Source organism: Sturnus vulgaris, chromosome 6, assembly GCF_052056855.1.
Source record: "Sturnus vulgaris isolate bStuVul1 chromosome 6, bStuVul1.hap1, whole genome shotgun sequence".
In the NCBI taxonomy this organism is placed as follows: Eukaryota; Metazoa; Chordata; class Aves; order Passeriformes; family Sturnidae; genus Sturnus; species Sturnus vulgaris.
This window is the reverse complement of record NC_142248.1, coordinates 36,360,853-36,382,879: the sequence shown is the minus strand read 5'-3', so window position 1 is coordinate 36,382,879 and position 22,027 is coordinate 36,360,853. Positions and strand designations below refer to the sequence as shown.

The 22,027-nt window shown below is 44.1% G+C and overlaps 1 protein-coding gene across 1 annotated transcript in view; it reads left to right on the top strand.

Moving 5' to 3' along the window:
* Positions 1-271: 271 nt before the first annotated feature.
* CCDC85C (coiled-coil domain containing 85C) overlaps positions 272-22,027 on the top strand; it is a 106,787-nt gene continuing 85,031 nt past the window's right edge. The window contains exon 1 of the mRNA XM_014872000.2: positions 272-1,120. Within this exon, the coding sequence (XP_014727486.1) occupies positions 409-1,120 (712 nt within the window). The 5' untranslated portion in view covers positions 272-408. The remainder of the gene's footprint in view (positions 1,121-22,027) is intronic.

Sequence of the window (22,027 nt, the reverse complement as noted above, 5' to 3'; positions counted from 1 at the left end):
ACGGAGCGCCCGGGAACGGCGGGGCGGCCGCCGCGTAGTTGTTTTGCCCGGGGTAAGTTGGCCGATCGCTGCGGAGGCTTCGCTTAGAGAGTGCAGCCCTTGGCTCCCGGCTCCCTGTCGCCCCCAGCCTCCGGGGCAGTGGGGGCGCCTTTTTTTTTTTTCTATTTCGTTCCGCCCCCTCCTTTGGTTTGTGTTTTTATTATTATTATTATTATGGGGTCTGTGGGGGAGCAGGATTTCCAGTCCGGCGTTGCTCTTCTTCCTTGTTCAACGTTCCACGGAGAACTATAATATTTCTTCCCCGAGATGCTGCAGTGAATTTTAGTTCTAGGAAATCAGGCGAACAAAATCATCCGAATAACCCGAACCATTTGTTACCCTGCGATAGCAAACGCAGCCTAGGCACAGATGATGGCAAAAAATTCCTTGGAAGGGTCTAAAGAAGACCTGAGCAAAATTTCAGAAGAGGAGATGCTGAGATGGAGCAAGGAAGAGCTGGTGAAAAGACTGAGGAAAGTGGAGAATGAAAAGATGAACTTAATGGTGGAACACGGCAACTTGATGAAAGACGTGAACCGGCGGCTGCAGCTCCACCTGCACGAGATCCGCGGGCTGAAGGAGGTGAACCAGAAGTTGCAGGACGACAACCAGGAGCTGCGGGAGCTCTGCTGCTTCTTGGACGACGACCGGCAAAAAGGCAAGAAGCTGTCAAGGGAATGGCAGCGCTTCGGGAGGCACACGGCCAGCGTGATGTGGAAGGAGGTGGGCATGTACCAGCAGAAGCTGAAGGACCTGGAGGCGAGGCAGGAGACCCTCCTGCGGGAGAACGTGGAGCTGAAGGAGATGGTGCTGATGCTGGACGAGGAGCGGAGCGGGGCCGGCTCGCGGAGCTCCATTGACAGTCAGGCCAGCCTGACCAACCTCAACGGCGGCTCGGCCACCAGGGACGTGGGGGACGGGAGCAGCACCTCCAGCACGGGCAGCGCGGGCAGCCCCGACCACCATCACCACCACCTTCACCACCACAAGACCGGCGACAGCAAGGCCGGGGCCATGCGGAGGTCTATGGATGACCTGTCCGCGCCCCTGCACCACCGGAGCATCCCGAACGGCCTCAATGGTGAGCCCCTGCCCTGCCCTCCCTGCGTGTCCCGTCCCCTTTGGCCGTGGGGTGAGAGTCTCCGGGGGTGGGGGTCCTGGCCATTCCCAACCCTGTCCATCCTTGGTGACGTCTTTGGCGGAGCGGCCCCGGGAGCCGGGAGGGGCACCTGTGTGCGGGGTGTGTGTTATCAGTGCGTTGACTGTGTTATCAGTGTCCTGGGCTGAGGGTTGGAGCCTCTTTTATCTCCAGCAGGGTTGGTGTTTGGTTTTGTTTGTTTGTTTTGGGTTTCTTTTTTGACAAAAAACAGTCTGAGTTTTCAGGGTTAAATAAACACTGATTGTGTTCCCACTCTTCCCCCTCTTTCTCTCCCCCTTTAAATATTTTGGTTTATGTTTGGCTTGTTTGTGTGCTAGTTTGGTAAGATTGATAAAGACGGGTTGAGATTTTGGAAGCATCTGATAGAAGTGCGGGTTTGTCCCATGGAGCATCACCTGTTAGCTCCACAGGGTCTCAGGGCAGGCTGGCTGTGAAGTGCTCAGCAGTTTTGGAGAGGTGCAACTCGGCTTTCTCTTATCTCCACTTCAGAAAGAGGAGTTTTGTTTCTAGAGAAGAGGTTGCTCTCGAAGGGACGCTGTACTCACGATTTTGTTCAGGCTAGACATTGAAGTTAGAAACAAGCTCCACAATGAAATCGTGCCAAGCCTCCTCTGGCAGTTTGTATTCAAGCAAGGTTTCTCCTGTTGTCTAATAGCGATCAGGCATTAAAATAGCATTGGAATGTATTTAAAAGTGAGATTAAAAAAACCCAAATATTTAAAAACCGACAAGACCAAATACATAACTTCTAGAAGGAGTAGTCTGGTCAAGAAGGCTCAGTAGCAGTCAAACCAGGTAGCAATCTGAAAAATTCTTATATATAAGACTACTTTTAATGTTCTTAATCCTCTTTTCCAACCAGGGAGGACTATTTTCTGGTTGGGGTGTCTTTTTCCCACCTCTAAGCACACAGAAGGGGATGGAGCCCCAGAGGGTGGCTCTGATTGATGTCAGCAGTGGATGTGGTTACCAGATAACCATGCTTTCCATTCCCAGAGCTTTTGGTGTTCTTTTCTGTTTTTTTTTGTGATTTGTGACCAGTCTTTATGTCTCAAGAAACCTGAGGGCATGGAGGATTGATCAAATCGTTTCACAAGTGTTCATCCACGAATGTGCTGTTTGCAGTCCTGTTAGCTCAGCTGCGTGTCTCAAAACAGCTGGGGATGTTCTGGCCACCTTGCCCAGTAGTCAGGGATTGCTGGTTTCAAGGGTGATCTAGTCACCAGATGGTACATGGTACAGCAAACATCTTTAAATGTTTGGTGTGGCATTTTTAAATCTCTCTCTTTTAGAGCTGTGTAAATCAGAAGTATCTGGTTTGTAAATCTGCAGATAGCTTCTGTTCTTGACGTGACTTGAGTTTATTTTCATAAAGCATTGCTCTCCACAGAGGCTTGAAGAGCACATGACAGATATTGAATGTGTTATTACTGTTTTGGAACAGAAGAGCTTCACAGTTCTGGTTTGTGAACCTTAGACCGTGTCCCTTTTAGGTATTGGTAACTGAATGGGACAAAGCCAGTTGAAGTCGCTTGTTAACTCAGGGCTCTCGAGTGTACAAAACATAACCAATACATTAGAGCTGTCCCTTCAGTCCGGGGTGAAGGCACAGCGGGATGCTTCACCTGGGATTCAGTCGTCCCTGTCGGCACAAAGGGGAAAGCCTTTGCCTTCAGAGCTCGGTCCTCATTGCTGTGTGTGTAACTGTGCCCAGCAGCGTCTTTTGGAGAGGATTGACAGCTGAGTCTCATGTCCTACCATATGTAGGGTCAGAGTAGGAAAGAGGGCAGACCATCTGCACACACGTGTTTCCATGCATGCCTTTGCACACCCCTCCTCATTTCCTGTGTCGGAAGGATGGGTATGGGCTCGAGCATTTTAGATGTGACCTTTAGGCTTTAGTGACTTCTGGTTCTGGGGTGCTTGTGGAAGGTGGTCCCGGTGGGAGGAATTGAAGCTCTTTTCTGTGAACCAGTGCTGTTTCATTTCTGAGGATGCAACGGATATGATCAGCACTTTTAAGGCTAATAATCCTTGTAAAGATGTAGACAAGCCTGATCTCTCCACTTAGGTAGTGAAGCTGTAAAATGACTTGAATAGTTGTCATTCTCAGATAGCATCGGTATTCAGCAAGGCCATTTCCCTGACTGTGCCTTTGGAAATGCCTCTCAATACATATGCAAATACAGGGCTTATCAGGCCCCTTTTTGGACTTACAGTGAGGGGTTTGCCTGGGACCAAGCAACAATTCTGCTAAGCCTGTGACGGTGGAGAGGAGCAGGGCAGGAGCAGGTAAGCATGAAAAACCATTCCAGAAAGTCAGGTGGGTGGTGCAGCTGTCATGGAGCAGCCCCACAGTGAGCATCCTGCTGTCTCCTGCTCCAGTCCCTGCTTTCCGTGTGTGCAGACAAGATCTCAGCCTTTTTGTACTCTCTTCTTGGTGAGATTTTTGTCCTCTGGAATAAAACAGAAAGAAGGCAGAGGAAAGAAAGTGCGTGGCCTTTCATTTTTTGGTTGTAAGCTTGAGTCTGGTTTGCTGTTGTCTTATGTTTTTAAAGCACTGAAGAACTATAACCAGTGGATGAAACAGGTACTGCCCAGCCAGCTCAGCTAATACTGAAATGAACAGCCCTGTGTGCTTTCTTAGGGAGAGGAGGTGGCTGAAAAGGATGCTGTGCAGAATTTAGCATCTGTAGTAAGAACTCAGCAGAAGCTTTGGACAGCTGGTGGGAGCAAAGTTGCTAATTGTGAGGTGCTTGCTAGAGTATTTTTGCTTTTGGAAAAGCTGGAAAGTCCTGAAATTGGAAGCTGGTAAACTCAGAACTGTACTGTCCCTGCTAGTGGTATCTATTGAGCTTCACTTGTTAAATGCTTTTCTAAAGGAGTCAGGAGTATGGTGGCTGTTAAAACACTTGCAGGAAGGTAGACTTTTAGTAGAATCTTAGCAAGCAGAGGTGGGTTAAATGTTTCTCGTTTTCTGTTCAGTGATCCTTGGAAGTGAGTTGTTGAACCAGGGCTTGATTTATTGGCCCCAGTGACCCACCCCAGTGAGAGGTGATGAACTCTAGATTTGTAAGGTGAATTCAGAATAAATTGTGTAAGTGTGAAAAACAACCCCAGCCCAACTGGTGGTCCACCTTTGCTTCATTTTTCTGAACTCTGTTTACTTCTGCAAGTTGTCTTTCAGAAGCTGATGATTAGCTATTCGCTCATGAAAAAGAATAATTATAGTGTGAAAATGGCTAATATTGGAAGATATGTAATCCTGCTTGTTCTGAAATTGAGAGGTATGGCCGTTCTCTGTGTGCACAGGGACCAGGGCTGTGGGACAGGGGCACCTCCAGACTGTGATGGAAACTGACCAGTTGCCTCTGTAATGATATGTCACAGTTCTACACTACCCAGATCTAGGACAGGAATTGAGGGACACTCTCTGTGCTTGTGAGTGCTTTGGGTTTCATTTTTATGCATGGTGTGGCTCTCTGTGTGCACACAATCCTTCTGCCCATTCAGCTTTAGACAGCTCTGTTGAAGCAGCTGCTTGGCTCCTGACAGAATTAAGTTTAAAAAAAAGAATGAAAAAAAAAGTCAGGCGCGTTTGGTGATATTGATATCAACATGACCTGGGGCAAGTAAAACCCTCAGGTTTATTTCCACAGGATACATCCCTGAACTGTGAGGTATGTGGGAATTGTCACATTTGGGAGGAGTGACTCAAAGCTCCCTGAGGCCAGGGCAAGGGCTTTCACCAAGGGCTTCCTTATCTAGATCTGACTGGGACAACTGTTCATCCATCTATGAGCTTGGAGGCACACAGTGTCAACTAGTGATGTGCCAGGGACAAAATCCTGTGCATACAGGCAAAGCATTCAGGCTTTAGTTTCGTTTCACACCCATCAATTGAAGTTGTCATTACAACTTTACCTTCCACAGAAACTTTTTGCTCTAGGTTCCCAAAATGGACTGGGTGGTTTCCAGTGTCTCTGACTTTATTCCAGTTGGGTGAAGTGTTAATTTTGATGTTTTGTATTTATAAAATATTGAAAACATCAACAATTAAAAAGTGGTCAGAGAGGCCCAGAAAAAAGCTGTGGGTACATCAGAGAGACTGTAGTAGCAGAGATATTAATCCGTGGCCTCTTGTTGCTGTCTTCTCCAGTGAAAGAAGAATGGTCTCTCTGGGTGAGGAGGTGGGAAGATCTCTAGTTCTATTGATTCCCACTTGTGGATGTCCACATATTTACCTAGAGGGTACAATATATTGCAGTTAAAATGGTGGCAGAGAGAAATTGCTGTTCTCTGTGGATTGGTATTGATTGGTCATGAGCTACCCTGTACTTACTTCTCTTCTTCACACACCCTTAAGGCCAAAATACTTAGTTTTATTAGTGTATTAATAATAAATACACTTATTATTTACGGTGGCATATTCATGAGACCTTTGAGATGAGAATATGCAGAGGCAGAAGCAAAATATCAGGTTCATCCCATTTAATTTGAGACATCTCCAGTATAGGCTTTGACATCTGCATTCCCTTGGACATCCTTTATCGGCCACGTAGAGAAAGGCACTTTGGTGTCATGATTTATGTGAACTGTGTCTGCATCAAAGAGAGCAGAACTGTGCTGGTTGTGCTCTTTCTCTCTGCTGGTGAGGAGGAAGCCTGGTCAGCTCATTCATACACAACCATCTAAAGCCAGGTGAGATCAGCCCTGTTCCAGGTGTTGTGGTGACCATTGCCCACTTTTGCAGTGCACCTGTCCTAGCTCTGGTGAGAGAGAGGAAAGCACCTTTCTCAGCAGCACTCAAGTGTCACCCCATTATAGTCCCCACACTGCGTGGGCAGTGAAAGTCCTGTTCTATGTGCAGGAAACCTCTCAGAGCTCAGTGGCTCCTGCCAAGCTTAAACACAGGTTTGATTACTTGACCAATTGTTTTCTTTCTTATATCAAAAGCACCTTTCATCCTCTGGAAATGGCTTTAATGTTCTTTTTTTTAATACTGCTGTTTTTAATGTGGTGGTATTTTTGGTGCTGTAGGCTGTTACATACAGACTCCTTGTGATTAAGACAGCAAATCAGCTCTGGGGTGGTACACTAGATAGATGTAAGACCTCTGGAGAAACACCTGATTCCATCTCTGCTGTAAGTTCAATGTGCTCTGCTAACTGGCTTATCAATGCTGAGGTCTCAGACATGAAGGGTACAGCTTGAGTTTCTTGTAGCCAGTAGTCATTGGCCACACATTCAAAGGACTTCCACGGAGTGCTTCATTTGAAGCATCTTTGTTATTATCCACTCCTGCCTTCCTGCTGAGGCACTGCCTGTGTGCCAGCCTGCTTGGTTCCCAAACTTCAGGGTAGCTGGTGTCCCTGAAAACAAGGCTCAGGATGCTTAAATTAAAATTGGGCCATATCTAGAAATATATTCTCCATGGTAATGTGTTCTAATTTTGTTTTCCTCTTTCAATATTATATAGAGATATCTTATTCTCAGCAGTCCTGTTGAAGGAAAAAAACTTGTATTGATTAAAACACAATTTTCTATGGGCCTTTGATGGAATTGTCCATCCATTATTACTCTCATTGAAAGCAATCAGAATAAAGGAAGTAGACTGTGTTGGTTACATGTAAATGATTTGGTCCTCTGGAGACATTTCATCAAATAAAGCTGAAGATCAAATTAAATGGTGATCTAATGAAGTGGCAGGCATGGGAACCCAAAATGCAGCCCTGGCAGGTGTTACACTCTATGTATGTGTGGAGAGGAGAGGCATGAATGCCGACACTGACAGAAACATTGCATCTGAAAGCTGAAGGGTTAATACTTTATGGAGATAAGAGTGCCTGCATCCATTCGACCTTGGGGGTACTGGAGGCCTGCCCTGGGAGGCATTGAGCTTTTTATCTGCCCCGTGCCACAGCATGGCTATGGCCTTGCTTGTATCTCACACAGACATATCCATAGCAGGGTTTGCTGATGTTGTCCCCCCAGGCTGCCCTCGCAGCATCCTTCTATATTGGGGCTTCCCCTTGGAGATGCTCTGGGAACAGAACAATGGACAATAGCTGATGGTAGGTGAGATGGAGGTGAGGTGCTTAAACTGGCAAAAACATCTGGTACACATCAGATGTGTAGTGAGGCTAATGAGAAACATCTAAGCCCATTTAAAATTCAGCTAAAATGCTTGAACCCAGAAGGCTGATGTTCTTTCCACACTCACACACGGGCCTTAATGCATCCCACTGCAAAACACACAACATTGCTCGCCTGGAACAGGGAAGGTTTGGGGGCTGCACATGCAGTTTTCCTGCGAATTAGCTGCAACTGGCTGGGTTTGCTTCTGCATTCTGTATTTTTAACCTGACTTTTTGTCTGCCAGCCAGAATTCATCCTGCCCTGTCGCCAAATGTCATCATCCCCTTGTGGTTAACTTGCTGCAATTCATGAAACACTTGGCTGCCATAAATAGTTATGTGCAGAGGTTCCTCTGCACGCGGAGCGGGCAGAAAGGCGCAGGCAGCGCTGCTAGGCACTCGCACACGAACATGTCCACCAAGAGAAAGTTGACCCACTTCTGCAAATAGATAACTCCTGGCAGAAAAAGTAACACTGTCTCAGAGCATCTATCTTCCCCTTGCCTACTGAATTGTGAAGCAAAAAGCAAGCCAGCTCCATCTTCTGAATTAGCAGTGATGTGAGCACGGTACTCCCCACTGAAACCAGGGTTCGTAAATCGGCCCTTGATCTGAGGAGGGCTTAAAATGGCCACAATTTGGTTGTGATTTTTTTTTTCCAGTGTAATGGAAGCCTTTGTTAGTGAATGAGGTGCATGGAGTACAGGACTCAGCTGCTCTTAGGCATTAGGAAACATTTATCACCATGGCAATTGAAGGCTGCTGGGCAGGTTATTTTGAACACTTTTCTAGTGACTCATGTCTGGGTCAAGACCATTTATGCCAGGTTACTTTAGCCCCTGTACATACAGGTATATATAATCTTCCTTCCTTTAATTTGTTTGTTGCCTTCTTATTTCACCCGTCTTAGGGAACTCATTGCTTGTTCTGACTTATGTCTCCAAGGTGGTGGTGCCAAGTGTTCACCTTGCTCAGAGCTTCTTCTGTGAAGGGTCTTTGTGACCTAAAGTCCTTGTGAAGTAGGTTACAGGTTCGTTTCGACTGGCTTGGAGACTTCATGGATCTTGCAGTGAGATTGAAGCAATCCTAGATCTGATGTGAGTTATCTCATTGTCTGCTTGGGCTGTCCTAGGGGCTTGTAGGATGGGACGTCTCCTGTTAGCCTGGGGTGGCTGTGGTGGGAGGGCTGTCTGCAGCAGGGGAGCACCGTCAGTGAGTGTCGGGCTTATGGCATCGGGGCTTTGGCCAGCTGTGCACTGCAGTCACAGGGTGACACGCTAGCTGTCTTCTGTGGTTGTGTCAACGCCAGCTTGCTGGCAGAATTAGTTCAATCAAAGCTGGAGTGCTCTGAAAAGCCCTTCAGACTTTGCTCCAGCCCCCAGCTCTGTGCAGTGACACTCAGGACTGCATGGTGCTGCCTTTTCCCCCATTTCATCCCAAACTCCTCTGCTGCTGGGGTTTCATTCATGTACAAGAAGGTCAGCTGCATTTGGATGTCTGTGCGAGATGAAAGATGAAGTGTGAGGAGCAAATGGATGGAGTAGGGCTCGGGCTAAGAAGCAAGAGGAGATACTTAGCTGCTCTTTCAAACCATCTCCAGGGGTGCCTACGCCTGGGGATTTGACAGCTGTGTCTGACCTGTCCCTGCTTCCCCAGGGCAATGAGAGCCCCCAGGAGTGGCGGGGAAGGTTGCAGAGCAGCTGCCTCTCTGTCCTTGTGCTTTAGAAGGTCCATGAAGAGGAAAGGAGCAGGAAAAAGGACTACTCAAAATAGAGCAGCAAACCAAACTATTGTTTTAGAAAAGAAGAAAAAAGACAGCATTTCCAGTCCCCAAAGCATAATATTTCTATGGAAATAGCAGGAAGAGGCTTGCTGTCTGTCTCTGATCTACTGGGACTGACTAGATTTTGTTTGTTCTTCCCCACATCTTCCATCATCTCTGGATCATCTGAAGACAGGTTGCTGTGCATCACAAATGCAAGAGTCCTGGTTTCTGACTTTTGATTAAGTGCTAAGCAGTCTCTGGAGGACTGGCATCTATCTTTCATCTGCATTTTTTTACTTGCTAAGGTACATTTCCCTCACTCTATGACACTTATTGATAATGCCTTGTCCTTTAAATGCCACTTCTGTGACACTCTGCTCCTGGCTGTGACTTTGTATGAGGCCATGGACTACTTAGTGGTGTCGTACTTCTCAGTGACCAGTGAAGTTACTGTGGGACAATGCTGGACTTGAATGAAATTGACACTTGGACTCTTCACTCTTTCTTTGATATTTTTTCCAAAGGAAATCCTTTAATGTCCAACAAGGGAAGTAATCTGTCCCGTTTAGGCAATGTTCTGCTTGATTTTTGTGTTGCCAGAGGACTACTGCTGGCTATATACATGCAGGAATTTACCATTTTCACGTTGATGTTTTCACTGTTTCCCCCTCATTTTTCTTTTTTACTAGGATCTAATAGAATAGGTTCCAGGACAATCTACATAAAAGTCTTCTGTTTTATGCAAGAGTAACATCATCAGATACTGACAGAATACCAGTAATTAAAAATAACTAATTTTGGTTGATGCTGAATCTTTTCCAGCTCCTAACAAAGGTGTTAACAAAATCTTATTTTTATGTACAATCTTAAAGGGCTATTGTGATGCACAGTATTCTTTTGTCTTCTTGGTTTCTTTTTCTTATCTCCCTTACTGGGATTTGCAGTCTCATATTTATCTATTTCCCAGCAGCTGAATATAACTTTGATCTATGCTTTGGATCTATGGAGCTTTTAATCCCTTTCCACTGAGTTAAAAGCTTGTTTGCTGTTGAATGTGATACATAGTTATAGGTTATATGATCTTCACCAGCGGCTCATGCATTGCACAGGAATGGCACATTGTGAAAAACTGATAAAATGTTCCCTTGTTCATTTTCCTGTTTGCAGCTGAAACCCAGCATGGGAGTGAGTCAGTCATTCACTCCTGGTCAAACTGCTGATACACCTGTCCTTTGCTGCTACAAATACCTCTGCAGTTGCTTGCTTTATTTCAATTATTCATTCATTTCTCTGTGATGCTTATTTTTATGAGTCTACAAACCAGCTGAGTATTTCAGTCAGTGCAGTAGCCTTTCCATCTTTCAGTTCTGATAATATTTAGAGGATTTTCCTTTTCCATCCTTTTAGCACCTTTTAAAAATAGTGATCCATTTTGAAAGCCTATGTGTTTATTCCTCTTTGGTGTCTTGAAGCATGATAATATATGCCTTGTTTGTGGAGATCTTCTCTTCTGGAGTGGCTGCAGTTTCTACCACAGGAGCAATCATGGTTTCTGCAGCTCTGTCCTCCAGGCCATGTGGATGTAGCTACACGTGTGACTGTATTCAACCATCTTCTGAAAGTTGTTCTTTTCGAGTTTTTGGTGCAGCTGTTTGCTTCCTGGATTCTGAGCAATTTATTTGAAAATCTCCCATGCTTGTCTCCTGATCTCTTGTAACAAAATGCAGTCCTCTTTTTATCATGTCAGTTAAGACTGTATTGGTTTAGATGTAAGCTTTAAAATAACAGAAGGATGGATGGTTCTGCAAGTTAGAGCACTGAGCTGGGGACTCAGATTTGGAGTGTTGTCTCTTTGTTACAAGGCTTTCTGATATAGTCTTGGCTAAATTATGTGATTGTGGTTCTCCTTTTTTTACAACCAGGATAATATATTTCCTTTGTCTTCTCCCAAGTTTATTGTGGTGCTCAACAGAATTAGACCCTTACCTCAAATAGGGCCTCGGATCATTGCTATGATACCAATGATAACAAACAGGTTTTGAGTTATCCTGAATTAACAAGGAAGGAGATGTCTTTAGAGTAACTCCACACATTTCTAATTCCCAGTTTTGGAGTTTCTTCAAATCCTGTTTCAACTTTACTGGGATAAAAACATTTTACATATTGGGCTGCTTCCCTCCGTATTGTATGTACTTCTTGGAACCCCAGGATGATGAAGTGTGGTCAGTCTCCTGCCAAATGTAAAAATCCAGAAACTTGTCAAATAATAATTCTCCCAAATGAGAAGATGAGCAAAATTAGATAAAAAGCAGAGTTTGCCTCTCCACAAACACAGACAAGTGCAAAGATGCTGCTGCTGTCACAGTGACAGATAACCTCGATGCCTTTCAGGGAGTGGACACAGCATTTGCTGTTATTTCAGCTCATCCCATCTATGTTGCCCAGTTGAATATCACGTTATATATGTGTATTTAAAATGTTTCTCTGCCAGCCTAGTGCAGTTTTGGCTGAGGTGAAGAATCACAGCTGTGAAGCAGAAAGGTCCTGTGTGTCACATTGCTCCCTATGTCCCTGCAAAGCAAAGGGTGTCTTTGCTCTTCCTCTTTCCAGTTAAATTCTCACCTGATCCCTTGATTGCTTTATTTCTGATGCTGGTAGTTCGGTAACTCCTAGCGAGTTCTGACTGAAAAGTCATCAAAGTCACTCTTGGGTGTGAACAGAGAGTTTCTTAACCACATGGGCTTTTATTTCCATTTGCGTGGTGGAACTGGGAGGGAGGATCTATTTGTCAGTGTATCACTGACGCACTAGGAGGGTGACAAGACTGCAGTAACTCTTCCTAGGCAATTATGTATGAAAGGTTGTCAGTATGAGTAGTATGGGAAGTTAAAAGCCTTAATTTTCATTTGTAATTGAAGCCCTAATGACTTTCCACTCCCACAGCTCATAAAGACCATGCTTCAGCTTCAAGTTGACCAAGAAAAAATGGGGAGGGGACATCTTTTATTTCAGATTTTTTGTTCAAAATTTTTATGAAAAATCAGACTTACATCTGTTCTTTGTATAAAAGATGATTACTGGGGTATGAACCTCAGAAAAGTGACATTTTATGACTTTGCCACTAGCCATGCAATATGAGCTTTTGCTTTCTCTCTATTCAATTAGGTAAGTTAAACAATATATCAGTTTGAAAGGACTAATTTTACTCCTGTTTGTTGTTTACCTTATACACTAATTATTTTCTCTATGTAAAACTAAACAGCAGAGAGGGGAAGAGAAAGGATCATCCCAAATTAATACTCTCTAATTATTCAAAATGATGGGTGTAGATCCCATGGGGTTAAGTGAAGTTGTATGCAGTCACATCCCTCACTTGCAGCATAGTAAGGAAGAGAAACTGGATCACGCTTTAGTTCCTAACTCTAGGAACTTAATTAAGTTCCTCTGTAAATTTGTTCTTTAAAAACACAGCCCTTAAACATCAGTGTTGTTTAATCTGTGCTTAAAAGTAAAGCCATGTTTTTATCCACTTCTGTGTGTTTTGTTGTTGTGTTTGGTTTTTTTTGCCAAGACATAAGGGAGCATTTTGTAACTCAGCAGCATCTGCTGCCTAATGCAAGTGAGAGCCGAGGGCAGGAGTGTTGGTAGAGGTGGCATGTGCAGGTCACAGTCCTGCTTTGGCTCTGTAGCAGCAGCTCAAGAGCTTGCACAGTGGCAAGTGATCTAGAGCATCTTTGTGGGTCCACCAGGGATACTGAAGGGCATCTTCTGTTCAAAGCACAGGTGCTCAGCATTTTTGGAGTATTAAGTATTCTGAGAGTGATGCAGGCTTCGTTCTTGGAACTGGCTGGGGTGACTAGCTAATTTTCTTGGCCATGGGGCTGTGCTCTTGAGAAAGCATCTCTCTGGAGCTGTAAATGCCCTCTGTCCATAACAGCTTGTGTCAAACAAGTTTTCTGATCCCACAGCTGTGGAGAGAAGTTTGCTCAGAGACCTGCAAGATGAGGAATGGTTCATGTAAGGAGCAGCTGATGCAGTTGTTGGAAAGGCCTCTTTTTTTCCTTCCTTCATGTTACAGCATCTTGGCCAGGCTGCACAGAGAAGGTTTTCAATGGAAGATCTGCTGTCCTGTGCTTCATTCTGCCTTATTTGGACAAAAATTAGGGGACTATCCCTTTTAAATTTTTCTTCTATTTGACAGTGTAAAGTGAAGGAAAGACAATATATTTGGGAAAGCCTTGGAACTGCCCCTGTAAAAGGAATGCTGTATAAAGAGTAAAATTCCCTGACTGTTATGTTCAAGGTGGGCGATATTTGAATTTGATCTTTTTTTTACAGGAGAGATTTCAAGTCTGGATTTAGATTAAAACTATGTCATTCACAAAGGCCCAGGTTTCTTCTGTTGAAAGAAACATCTGTAGAGCAGAGAAGAGCTGGGCAGCATGGAGGGTGTGTCCTGGCATGGGGAGCTACGGAGGTGCTGACTTCCTGGAGCTGCTGTGGGAGGGTAGGGAGCAAGAGGGGCAGTTGGGGCAGAACTTTCTTCCAGCTCAAATGAAGCTCTAATGCAGCCCTTGTGCTATGCTGGGGGGAGAAGATGTTCTCAGTGTGTGAGGAGTGGGCAGCAAGAGTTGCCTGCCTAGCTCAGGATGGGGTTGGAGACCACCACAAAAGGGATGTGGCAGCAGCCGAATGAGGGGATGGAGTAAATCACTGCAAAGATGTGGTTTGGGAGTAGCTGTTATTTTTAACAGCTGATTTTGTTGAACTGGATTGAACTCCCTCCAGCTCAGCATTGATGATGGTGCCTGGAGCTATAAAGATTGTATTTTGATCAGCAAGTCAAAAGCAAGTGTACCACTAGTTATGAATACATTTTCAGAATTACAAGCAAAGGAGATATCAGAATAATAATGGGCAGAAAAAGTTGCCTGAAGGAACTAGCTTCCTTGATAAATGCTGGAAGAGGTGTAGACCTGAACTTTGCACTCCTTCCCATATCAGCTTTTTTAAAATGTGCAAACAGATCTAGAATCTGAGTTTTGAACCTGTTAAAATCCTGAGTAGACATAATGCAATATGGCAGGAAAACCAATAATGCTGAGGTTTTGAAAAAACAAATGGTTCAGTTGTAGATGTGTGATGTGGGTTAAAAAAGGGCATGTGTGTCCTGTGCTGTATATCGTTGACCCAGTTGGTTATTCAGTGATGAATTCTGGTCTGTATGTTTCAAATGACAGATCTGGGTTCTGAAGTGCTGATGATTAGATTAAGACAGTGTAGTAAACCTTAACGGTGCATGAAGAGCTACTGCTGGATTTGCAGTAATACGTACTTTTCTGCCTTAGAACAGCATGAATAATACTTTATGGTTGTATAACTCCTACCAGACAAGGAGTCTAGGAGTGCTTTGTAAACGCTAATGAGTTTGGCCTCATAGCATATTTATAAGCCTGAGAAGTAGCATTATTCCCCTTTTTTAGAGTTTGGATGTTGACTAGCCTAAGTATGCAAAGAACAGGCAGCAGAGCTTTCATCTGCTGGCCGTGGGTCCTGGGCCTTATCTGCAGGCTTCCTAAGTGTGTCTGAGGCATGCTCAGAAATCTATTGCAGATTCATTCCAGAAAAAGGGTTGGGGTTTCTTGCAAACTTCTGAGTGTCCTTTGTGAAGCGTAAAGCATTGTAATTATTTGATGATAATTTTTTGCTTGCCTTTTTGTTCTACAGCAGCAGAGATTGAAACTAATCCTCTACTGGAATGAAATCAGATTGGGCATTATGAATATTGTTTCCTTGCCCAGAACAAAGAGACTTAGTTAATGTGAGTGTAAACTTCTGTTATCTTTACATGGGAGCTGCAGGTGGGTAAGGAATGTGAGGTCAGAAGGATTGGGAGCAGATAATTGCGGGTGTCAAAGGGCAGTGAGAGCGATGCCTGTGAAAAACGCCTTGCAAAGTAGGTGGGATTAGACGCTGCAATGGGCACACACAGATTTTTCCTTAGCAGCTTCCTCAGATGTTCATCCCAGAATGTCTGCATTATTTCTACAGATTTATGTAGTAGGATATTCTGCAACATGAGCACCGTGTGGATTGCAGATAAATTTTGAAAATATTTTGTGTGTGAATTTAGTGTTTGGTGATACATGCTGTAAAGACAGTTCTAGAGGGATAAGTCCCTCTTTAATTGTAGGATAAGCATATGCAAGCAGACATTTCACACAGTGCTTTCACATCCTTAACCTGAAAAACTGCTTCCAAATCTCACTGCTTTTTCATGGACTGGAAACCAGTGAGGATCCCAGCAAAGAGGCTGTAAAGTTCTAGATGTGGAGGTGGTGATCTTCATGATGTGGTTGGTTGGTAGAATTAGCAGCATTTCTGGTCTCATAGAATCATAGAATATTCTGGGTTGGAAGAGACCTTTAGAGATCATTCAGTCCGACCACTCTGCAATGACCAGGGACAACTTTAACCTGATCAAGTTTCTCAAAACTCCATCCAAAGTGACCTTGAGAGTTTCTAGGGATGTGCATCCACCACCTCTCTGGGCAACCTGTGCCAGTGTTTTATCACCCTCATTGTAAAAAAAGTCATTCTTAGATTTAATCTAATCTACCCTCTTTCAGTTTTTAACCATTGCCATTATCCCTGTTGTATCCAAAAAGGCCCTAATAAAAATGTTGTCCCCATCTATCTTATAACCTCCCTTTAAATGCTAAAGGCTGCAATGAGATATCCCAGGAACCTTTTCTTCTCCAGGCTAAACAACCCAAACTCTCTCAGCTTTTCCTCTTGGAGAGGTGTTTCAGCCCTCTGATCGTTTCTATCTCTCTCTCTCTTCTGGACCTACTCCAACAGGTCCAAGTCTTTCTTTTGTGAAACTGTGTTCAATGTGTTGCTGCACTTCACACCTGGGTATCACTGAATCAAGTGCCATTAAAGCAGTTTCCTGTTCCTTATGACTGGACTGTGATTTTGGTCTGATTCTGGTATGTTAAATACTGTATTAGCATGTGACATTTTCCTTATCTGGCTACTTCTGGAACGCAGCTTAGACTTAGCTCTTCAGCACAGAACAAAAGCTTCCTGAAACACTGTTTGCACATGGCTACAAATAGAAACCTCAGGCGATTAGCAAGAGGTTTTGGCAAGTCATGCAGATACAAGGGGTATTTCAGTGTGTGATGTGGCATCCTTGCAGAGCTGGGGGCAGGAGCATCCTGTACAGAGGCTCTTAGTTGACTGTGCAGTGCTTAATCTTTCTAATACACCCCATAATGTGTAGTGGAAGATCTAGATAATGCAAGAAAATAGTTATTTATCTGGGATTAACCTACATAAAACATTTACATTGAGCAGAAACTAGGCCACAATACCATTCAGTCTGATGAGGAGTAGCTGAGGGACCTGGGGAAAAGGAGGCTCAGGGGCACCTTATTGCTCTTTACAGCTACCTGAAAGGAGGTTGGAACAAGGTGAAACCTGGTCACTTCTCCCATATAACAAGCAATAGGACAAAAGGAAATGAGGTCAAGTTGAACCAGGAGAGGCTGAGTTTGGTATTAGGAAAAATTTCTTCAGCAGGAGGGTTGTCAGGCACTGGAACAGACTGCCCAGGAAGTGGTGGAGGCAGCATCCCTGGAAGTATTTTAACAGATGTGTAGATGTGGCAGTTGTGAACAAGATTTAGTGGTGGGCTTGGCAGTACTGGGCTAATGGTTGGACTTGATGGCATTCAAGGATCTTTTCCAGCTTAAATGATTTAATAAATCCATGATCCTATGAATTGCAATGTGGTACATCTTCTAAAATCAAAAGAGCCTTTGTAGTTCTTTCAGTGAGTGGACATTAGGTCTGGATTTTGTCTTAGTACCCCTTTTTTTGGTTTGTACCACTTGACTTCAGCTTAGTACTACAACCTATGTGTATTGATGTTCTTGCGTTTACAAAAAAGAAAAAAAACCCAACTTTAGCCTCCCAAGCACCCAAACAAACACACCAAATAACTAGAGCACAATTAATATCATCTTTTTAACAAACAGGTTGCTGGTTATCAGTAGTCCTTATGAAGAATAGCCTGCCTGCTTTTCCAAATTCCTGCTCTGTTAGTGGTGCACAAGGCATTCTCCTGAAGATTTATTATGGTAGGAGCTACAGAGTAATCCTTGGTATATAGATTTATACATGTGACACTCTACTGAATGGAAGATTTATACTTGGCTATTCCATTGCTGCTCATTACCATATGACGTTTCATTGAATGCAATTATATGTCTGCCCTTACTCTTTAAAGTCCAGAAAGGTTTCACAGTATTTCTATCTTCCTCTGCTCAGCAGGGCCTCACAAAGAGGCACTTTCCCATGTGATGGATGGGGTTTGAGGGTGGTTTTGTCCCTGGACATGTGAGGGAAGGTGGGTTTTGACTGCTAGCAGGGCTCATGGAACTGTTGTGCTGAAGGTGTTTGAGAAGTTTTGCTTAACTTTTCCCAAACTCTCACACATTTGCACTGCAGAGCTGACCTGATCTTATATGTTGTTAGTTGTGAAGACCCTTTTAACTCCTGCAGGTTTTAAAGAGATGTAGGTCTTTCCTCTTGATGAATTTAGTGTAGCATATTCATTGCACCAGCTCAAGATCAGAATATTTTCTGTGACACTAGAAGGTTTTTATTAGCTGATATTTTTCACCTAGTTTCTTTGGCCCATATTTTACTATTTACTGCCATTATCTGCTACATTTTTAATCAGAAAACATTAAATCAAAGTATTTTTTCCTGCTTTGGAAATCAATGCAATGTAAAATCTTTTCAGAACTGTGCCCTAAAGCAATGGGGTCTGCTAGGTATTTTATTTAGCATAGATATTTTGGGACACACCTTGACTGCACTGAGATCTATGGCAAAACTTCCCTTGGCTTTGAAGGGACTGGGATTTTACTTCTTATATTCTGTTTGCCTGTAACTTTTCATTCCTGGCTATTGCATATTACATCTTTAATGATTTCTCTTCAACGTGGCTTTTAGAAACCATGACCTTTTTTGTCCATGGTCAAGCCCTGTGTTGCTGCACCTCTGTGCTCTGAGACCTCATTCATAAACATCTCTCCAAACACGGCTCTTTATCCCGTGTCCAGGGATGCGAGAGAATCCCGAACAATAGCGAGGCTGAGACAAAAGCCGGCATTGTGGAGAGGGCGCCAGGGCGGGAGGGCTGGGGGCCCCGGGAGCCTCTCCGGGCTGGGACCATTGTGTCCCTAATTGGATTTCTGCTGCTGGTGGCCGGTCCGAGGGAGCAGGACCCACCGGGACCCGCTGCAATAAACCTGGCAGTGGTTGGGGGAGGCAGATGACCTCCAAAGTCCGTGCTGTTGAGAGAGACTTAATACGGTACAAATGCACCAGGTTGCAACTTTATTAGTGATTAGACACAGAGATAAGCCCCAGCACGTTGCCTAATCTGCAGAGTCTAATTCCAGGCATTGAAGCCAGGGATGCTGATGCAGACTGAGTGCCTGCTCGGGCTGAGTGAGCTGGAGGGACTGCAGAAAATATGAGAGGGAGTTTTTGGGTGACCTGGGTCTGGGGCAGGTTCTGATCATCCCCTGCTGTAGGGGATGCTGGGGCAGGGAGGCAGGCGCAGAAAGTTTGGAACTGGGGTGATACAGAGTCATACAACTGATGACTTCAAACCCAGCTTAACATTTGCAATGGCTGATCAAGAATATTCACATTGACCAAGGATTGCTCCTTTTGGACAAAAATAAAGGTGCAGGCTATAGCTCACAGTGACATACAGAGTATTTAAGAGGGAAACAAACTCTTCTACATTACATTTTTTGCATCTGAGGCTGTTCCTACTCTATTCTGAGTTTTTTGTCGTCATCTTTTAGACTGGGCTCCCTTTCCTGTGATCCAGGATAATGTCTTAGGTGGGTTTGGTCTGTGGTGATTGATCCATGCTGTTTGGGTTAGTCTGTGACTGAATCCTAGTAATGTGTCTGCATGAATGGTGGTGGAAAATGTCAGAGGTTGCAGGCAAAGATGAATCACCATAGGCCAAGGGCTAAGACAGCACAGCAAGAATGATGCTGTGGTATGCTCTGTTATTGGATTTCCTCCAAGGACTGCTCTTTGAAGAGCTTTGGCCTCATGGCATGCTGCAGAGACCTGCTGCTTGGTGCCATCCTTTAAGTGCAATGTGGGAGCCTCCAGTTGGATCGTATGCAGATCCTGGGCTGTGCTACAAATATAAGCATTGAAATGTTGGCAGATTTACTATGCAAATCCAGACAAGCCCATGCAACCCTAACTTTTAAATCCATGGCTTGGAAATCTGCCTCTCAGAGCCACTGCAAACTGCCTTGTCCTGGACTCTCTTCGATGGTATCTATCTTGTCCTCAGACTCACCTGGACAAGTACATAAATATGATCTAAGAAACTAGCTTGCTAATAGCCAAGTCCTCAAAACTTTGTTGTTCAGAGAAGCTGGTTTTGACCTTTATTTGGGCAAACTGGTATTAAACTAATCCCACCCAATCTCTGTAGTGACAGGGTGACCTATTTCTATTTAATCTTGTAAAATGAAGTTGTTAAAGTTACTGCATCTCACTGCTTTTGCCTCTTGCCTCCAGGCAAAACCCATTTGGGATTCTTGCTTCTCTAGTTTTTCTCTTAGCCCTTCCTAACTGTGTTTTGACTTGTATTTTGGAGCACCTGGCTCTGTATTTGGGACTGAAAAGGGGTGAGAATCTTCATTTGCTGTAACATTTACCCCCAAGCAGTGGCAGGCCACAGAAATGAGAGATTCTGGAGAAACCAAAATCTCATCTTTGCAATGTTAAATTTTTCAGTTTATTATGGGGAAACTTGGAGATGTTAAGTTCTCTGATGGTCTGTTCAGGACTGAGAAATGACCTGGCTGTAGGTGAGATCTTGGCAGGTCCCAGGTCAGCATCCCTTTCCCTAGGAGAGCACTTTGTTGGGCTTCTGTGTCAACTTCCATGTGGTTTTGTATTGTTTTCCCTTTTATCACCCAGCCAGGGCTTGTTGGACTTTTGCCTCCAAAATTTTGGAGAGGAGCCACTGAATTCCCTTTCTGTCCACAGCAGCTCTGCATAAACTACTCTTCTTCTCTGTCTAAAAAACTGTGAATCAAGAGAAGTTTCTGTTTCTTTAAGTAAATGTTGGACTGGACTTCATTTTGTGAAGTCAAAATCTGTAAATAACAAATGATACAAATGAAATACCTGGTGCCAGGTGGCCTGTCCAGGCCATTTGGGCATCTTACCTGCAGGTGTAAAGTGGATATTGCTCCACCAACCTTGTGTTTCATACATCACCTTCCCTCAGGATAGGATTACACTTTATTCTGGAGGTGCTTGGAGAAGGTGAAGCAGGAGTTGAAGTGGAGAGCAGTTGCTCAGCCCACAATTTCGTGGCTTGTCTGTGCTCCGTGATATGTGTGAATGTTTCCTGGACAGATGCAAATTTTGGATTTGTATATCTGTTTTTGTTTTCTGCTTGTGTGCTTTACTCCAGAGCAGTGTTACTGCTGCTGTAGACGCCTCCTATATCATAGCTTCTGCTGGAGTTGCTTAGAGCAGGATTGTACCTAAAGCCTTCTGCCTCAGAAAAGGGGAACTTCTTGTTTGCTCTGTTGTATTAGAAGGTGGTGGTGTGACTTCTTCCCACTCACTTCCTTGTTGGTAAGGACAGCAGAAGAAAGACACTTGAGAGAACAACTTGTATTCATGCTGTGAGCAAGCATTCGTGTCCTGGGAGGAGGTTTGGTGAGCAGAAGGCTCCTCACCACCTCCTGGCAGCTCCTTTCTGGAACCTGGCAGTGCTGCATCCTCTGCTCTCAGCCCTCACCACCCGCAGCCATGGGGGCTCCCCGGCACCCTGGGGCTGGGGGAACACTTTGTTCACTAATCTCCAGGCACTGTGGCCTTGGTTAGATAAATCCATGCCTATAGGCAGCTTTCTGGGGCTCATTATAATACTAATTCAGTTGAATTCCTAATTAGAGACCAGTGGTTTTGTGTAGGTATTTGAAGTTGGTGTAACTTTCTTAGGGTGGAGGAATCATCTAATGAAAGCTGCTTTGGGGACAGAGGCTGAAATGAGATTGGAATCTAAAAAAGGATATCTGTAAAATAATACATCAGTTTTAAGTCTGTTGCATAGCTGGTCTATTACTTCAGATCAGCCAGGGTTTGGAATTATTATTTTAGTTGACATTTTTGTGTGCAAAAAAAAAGTGTGCCCATAGATGAGGAGATACTTCTATCCTGAAATACTAGGAAGGACAGTTTTCAAGCCCAAGTCCAGTTTTTCCCCTTTGGAGTCGGTGAGAGGGTTGCTTCAGATAATTCGAATTATGATTAAATAAAAACAGGTTTCAAGAGAAAGAGGGAATCCAAAGCAAGCCTTGTCTGACCCCTTGATAACTGTGGAGAAATCCAAGCAATATCCCTCTTTGACCATTCAGGGTTAGATGTGCTCAGAACAAGCAGAACAATAATTAATTGTAGCCTATGTATTTTAATTTTGTAAAGTGGAAGAAGCAATCTGTCTACACTGTACCATGTCCTGGTTAGGCTTATGATATCTTCTATTTATATTGCCTCTCCCGTTTGAAAGGGCTGCATTAGAAGGGTTTAGTTCAGGGAGTGTTTGTGCATGTGTTTTTGTGTTGGTGTTGCACTCTATCATTGCTCTAATGGGTCTCTGGGGAATGTGATACAATAGTTAGTGCCAGCTATGCTGTTAAATAATAGCTCTTTCAGGAAGGAAGTGAAGAATAATTTATGTACAGGAAAACGGAGCAGGTATACAGAGAACAATAAAAATAGATAAGCTGTGATTTCATTAGAACAGTTGAGCCAAAAGTGGCTTGGGCTCTGTGATGCCTGCTCTGCCCT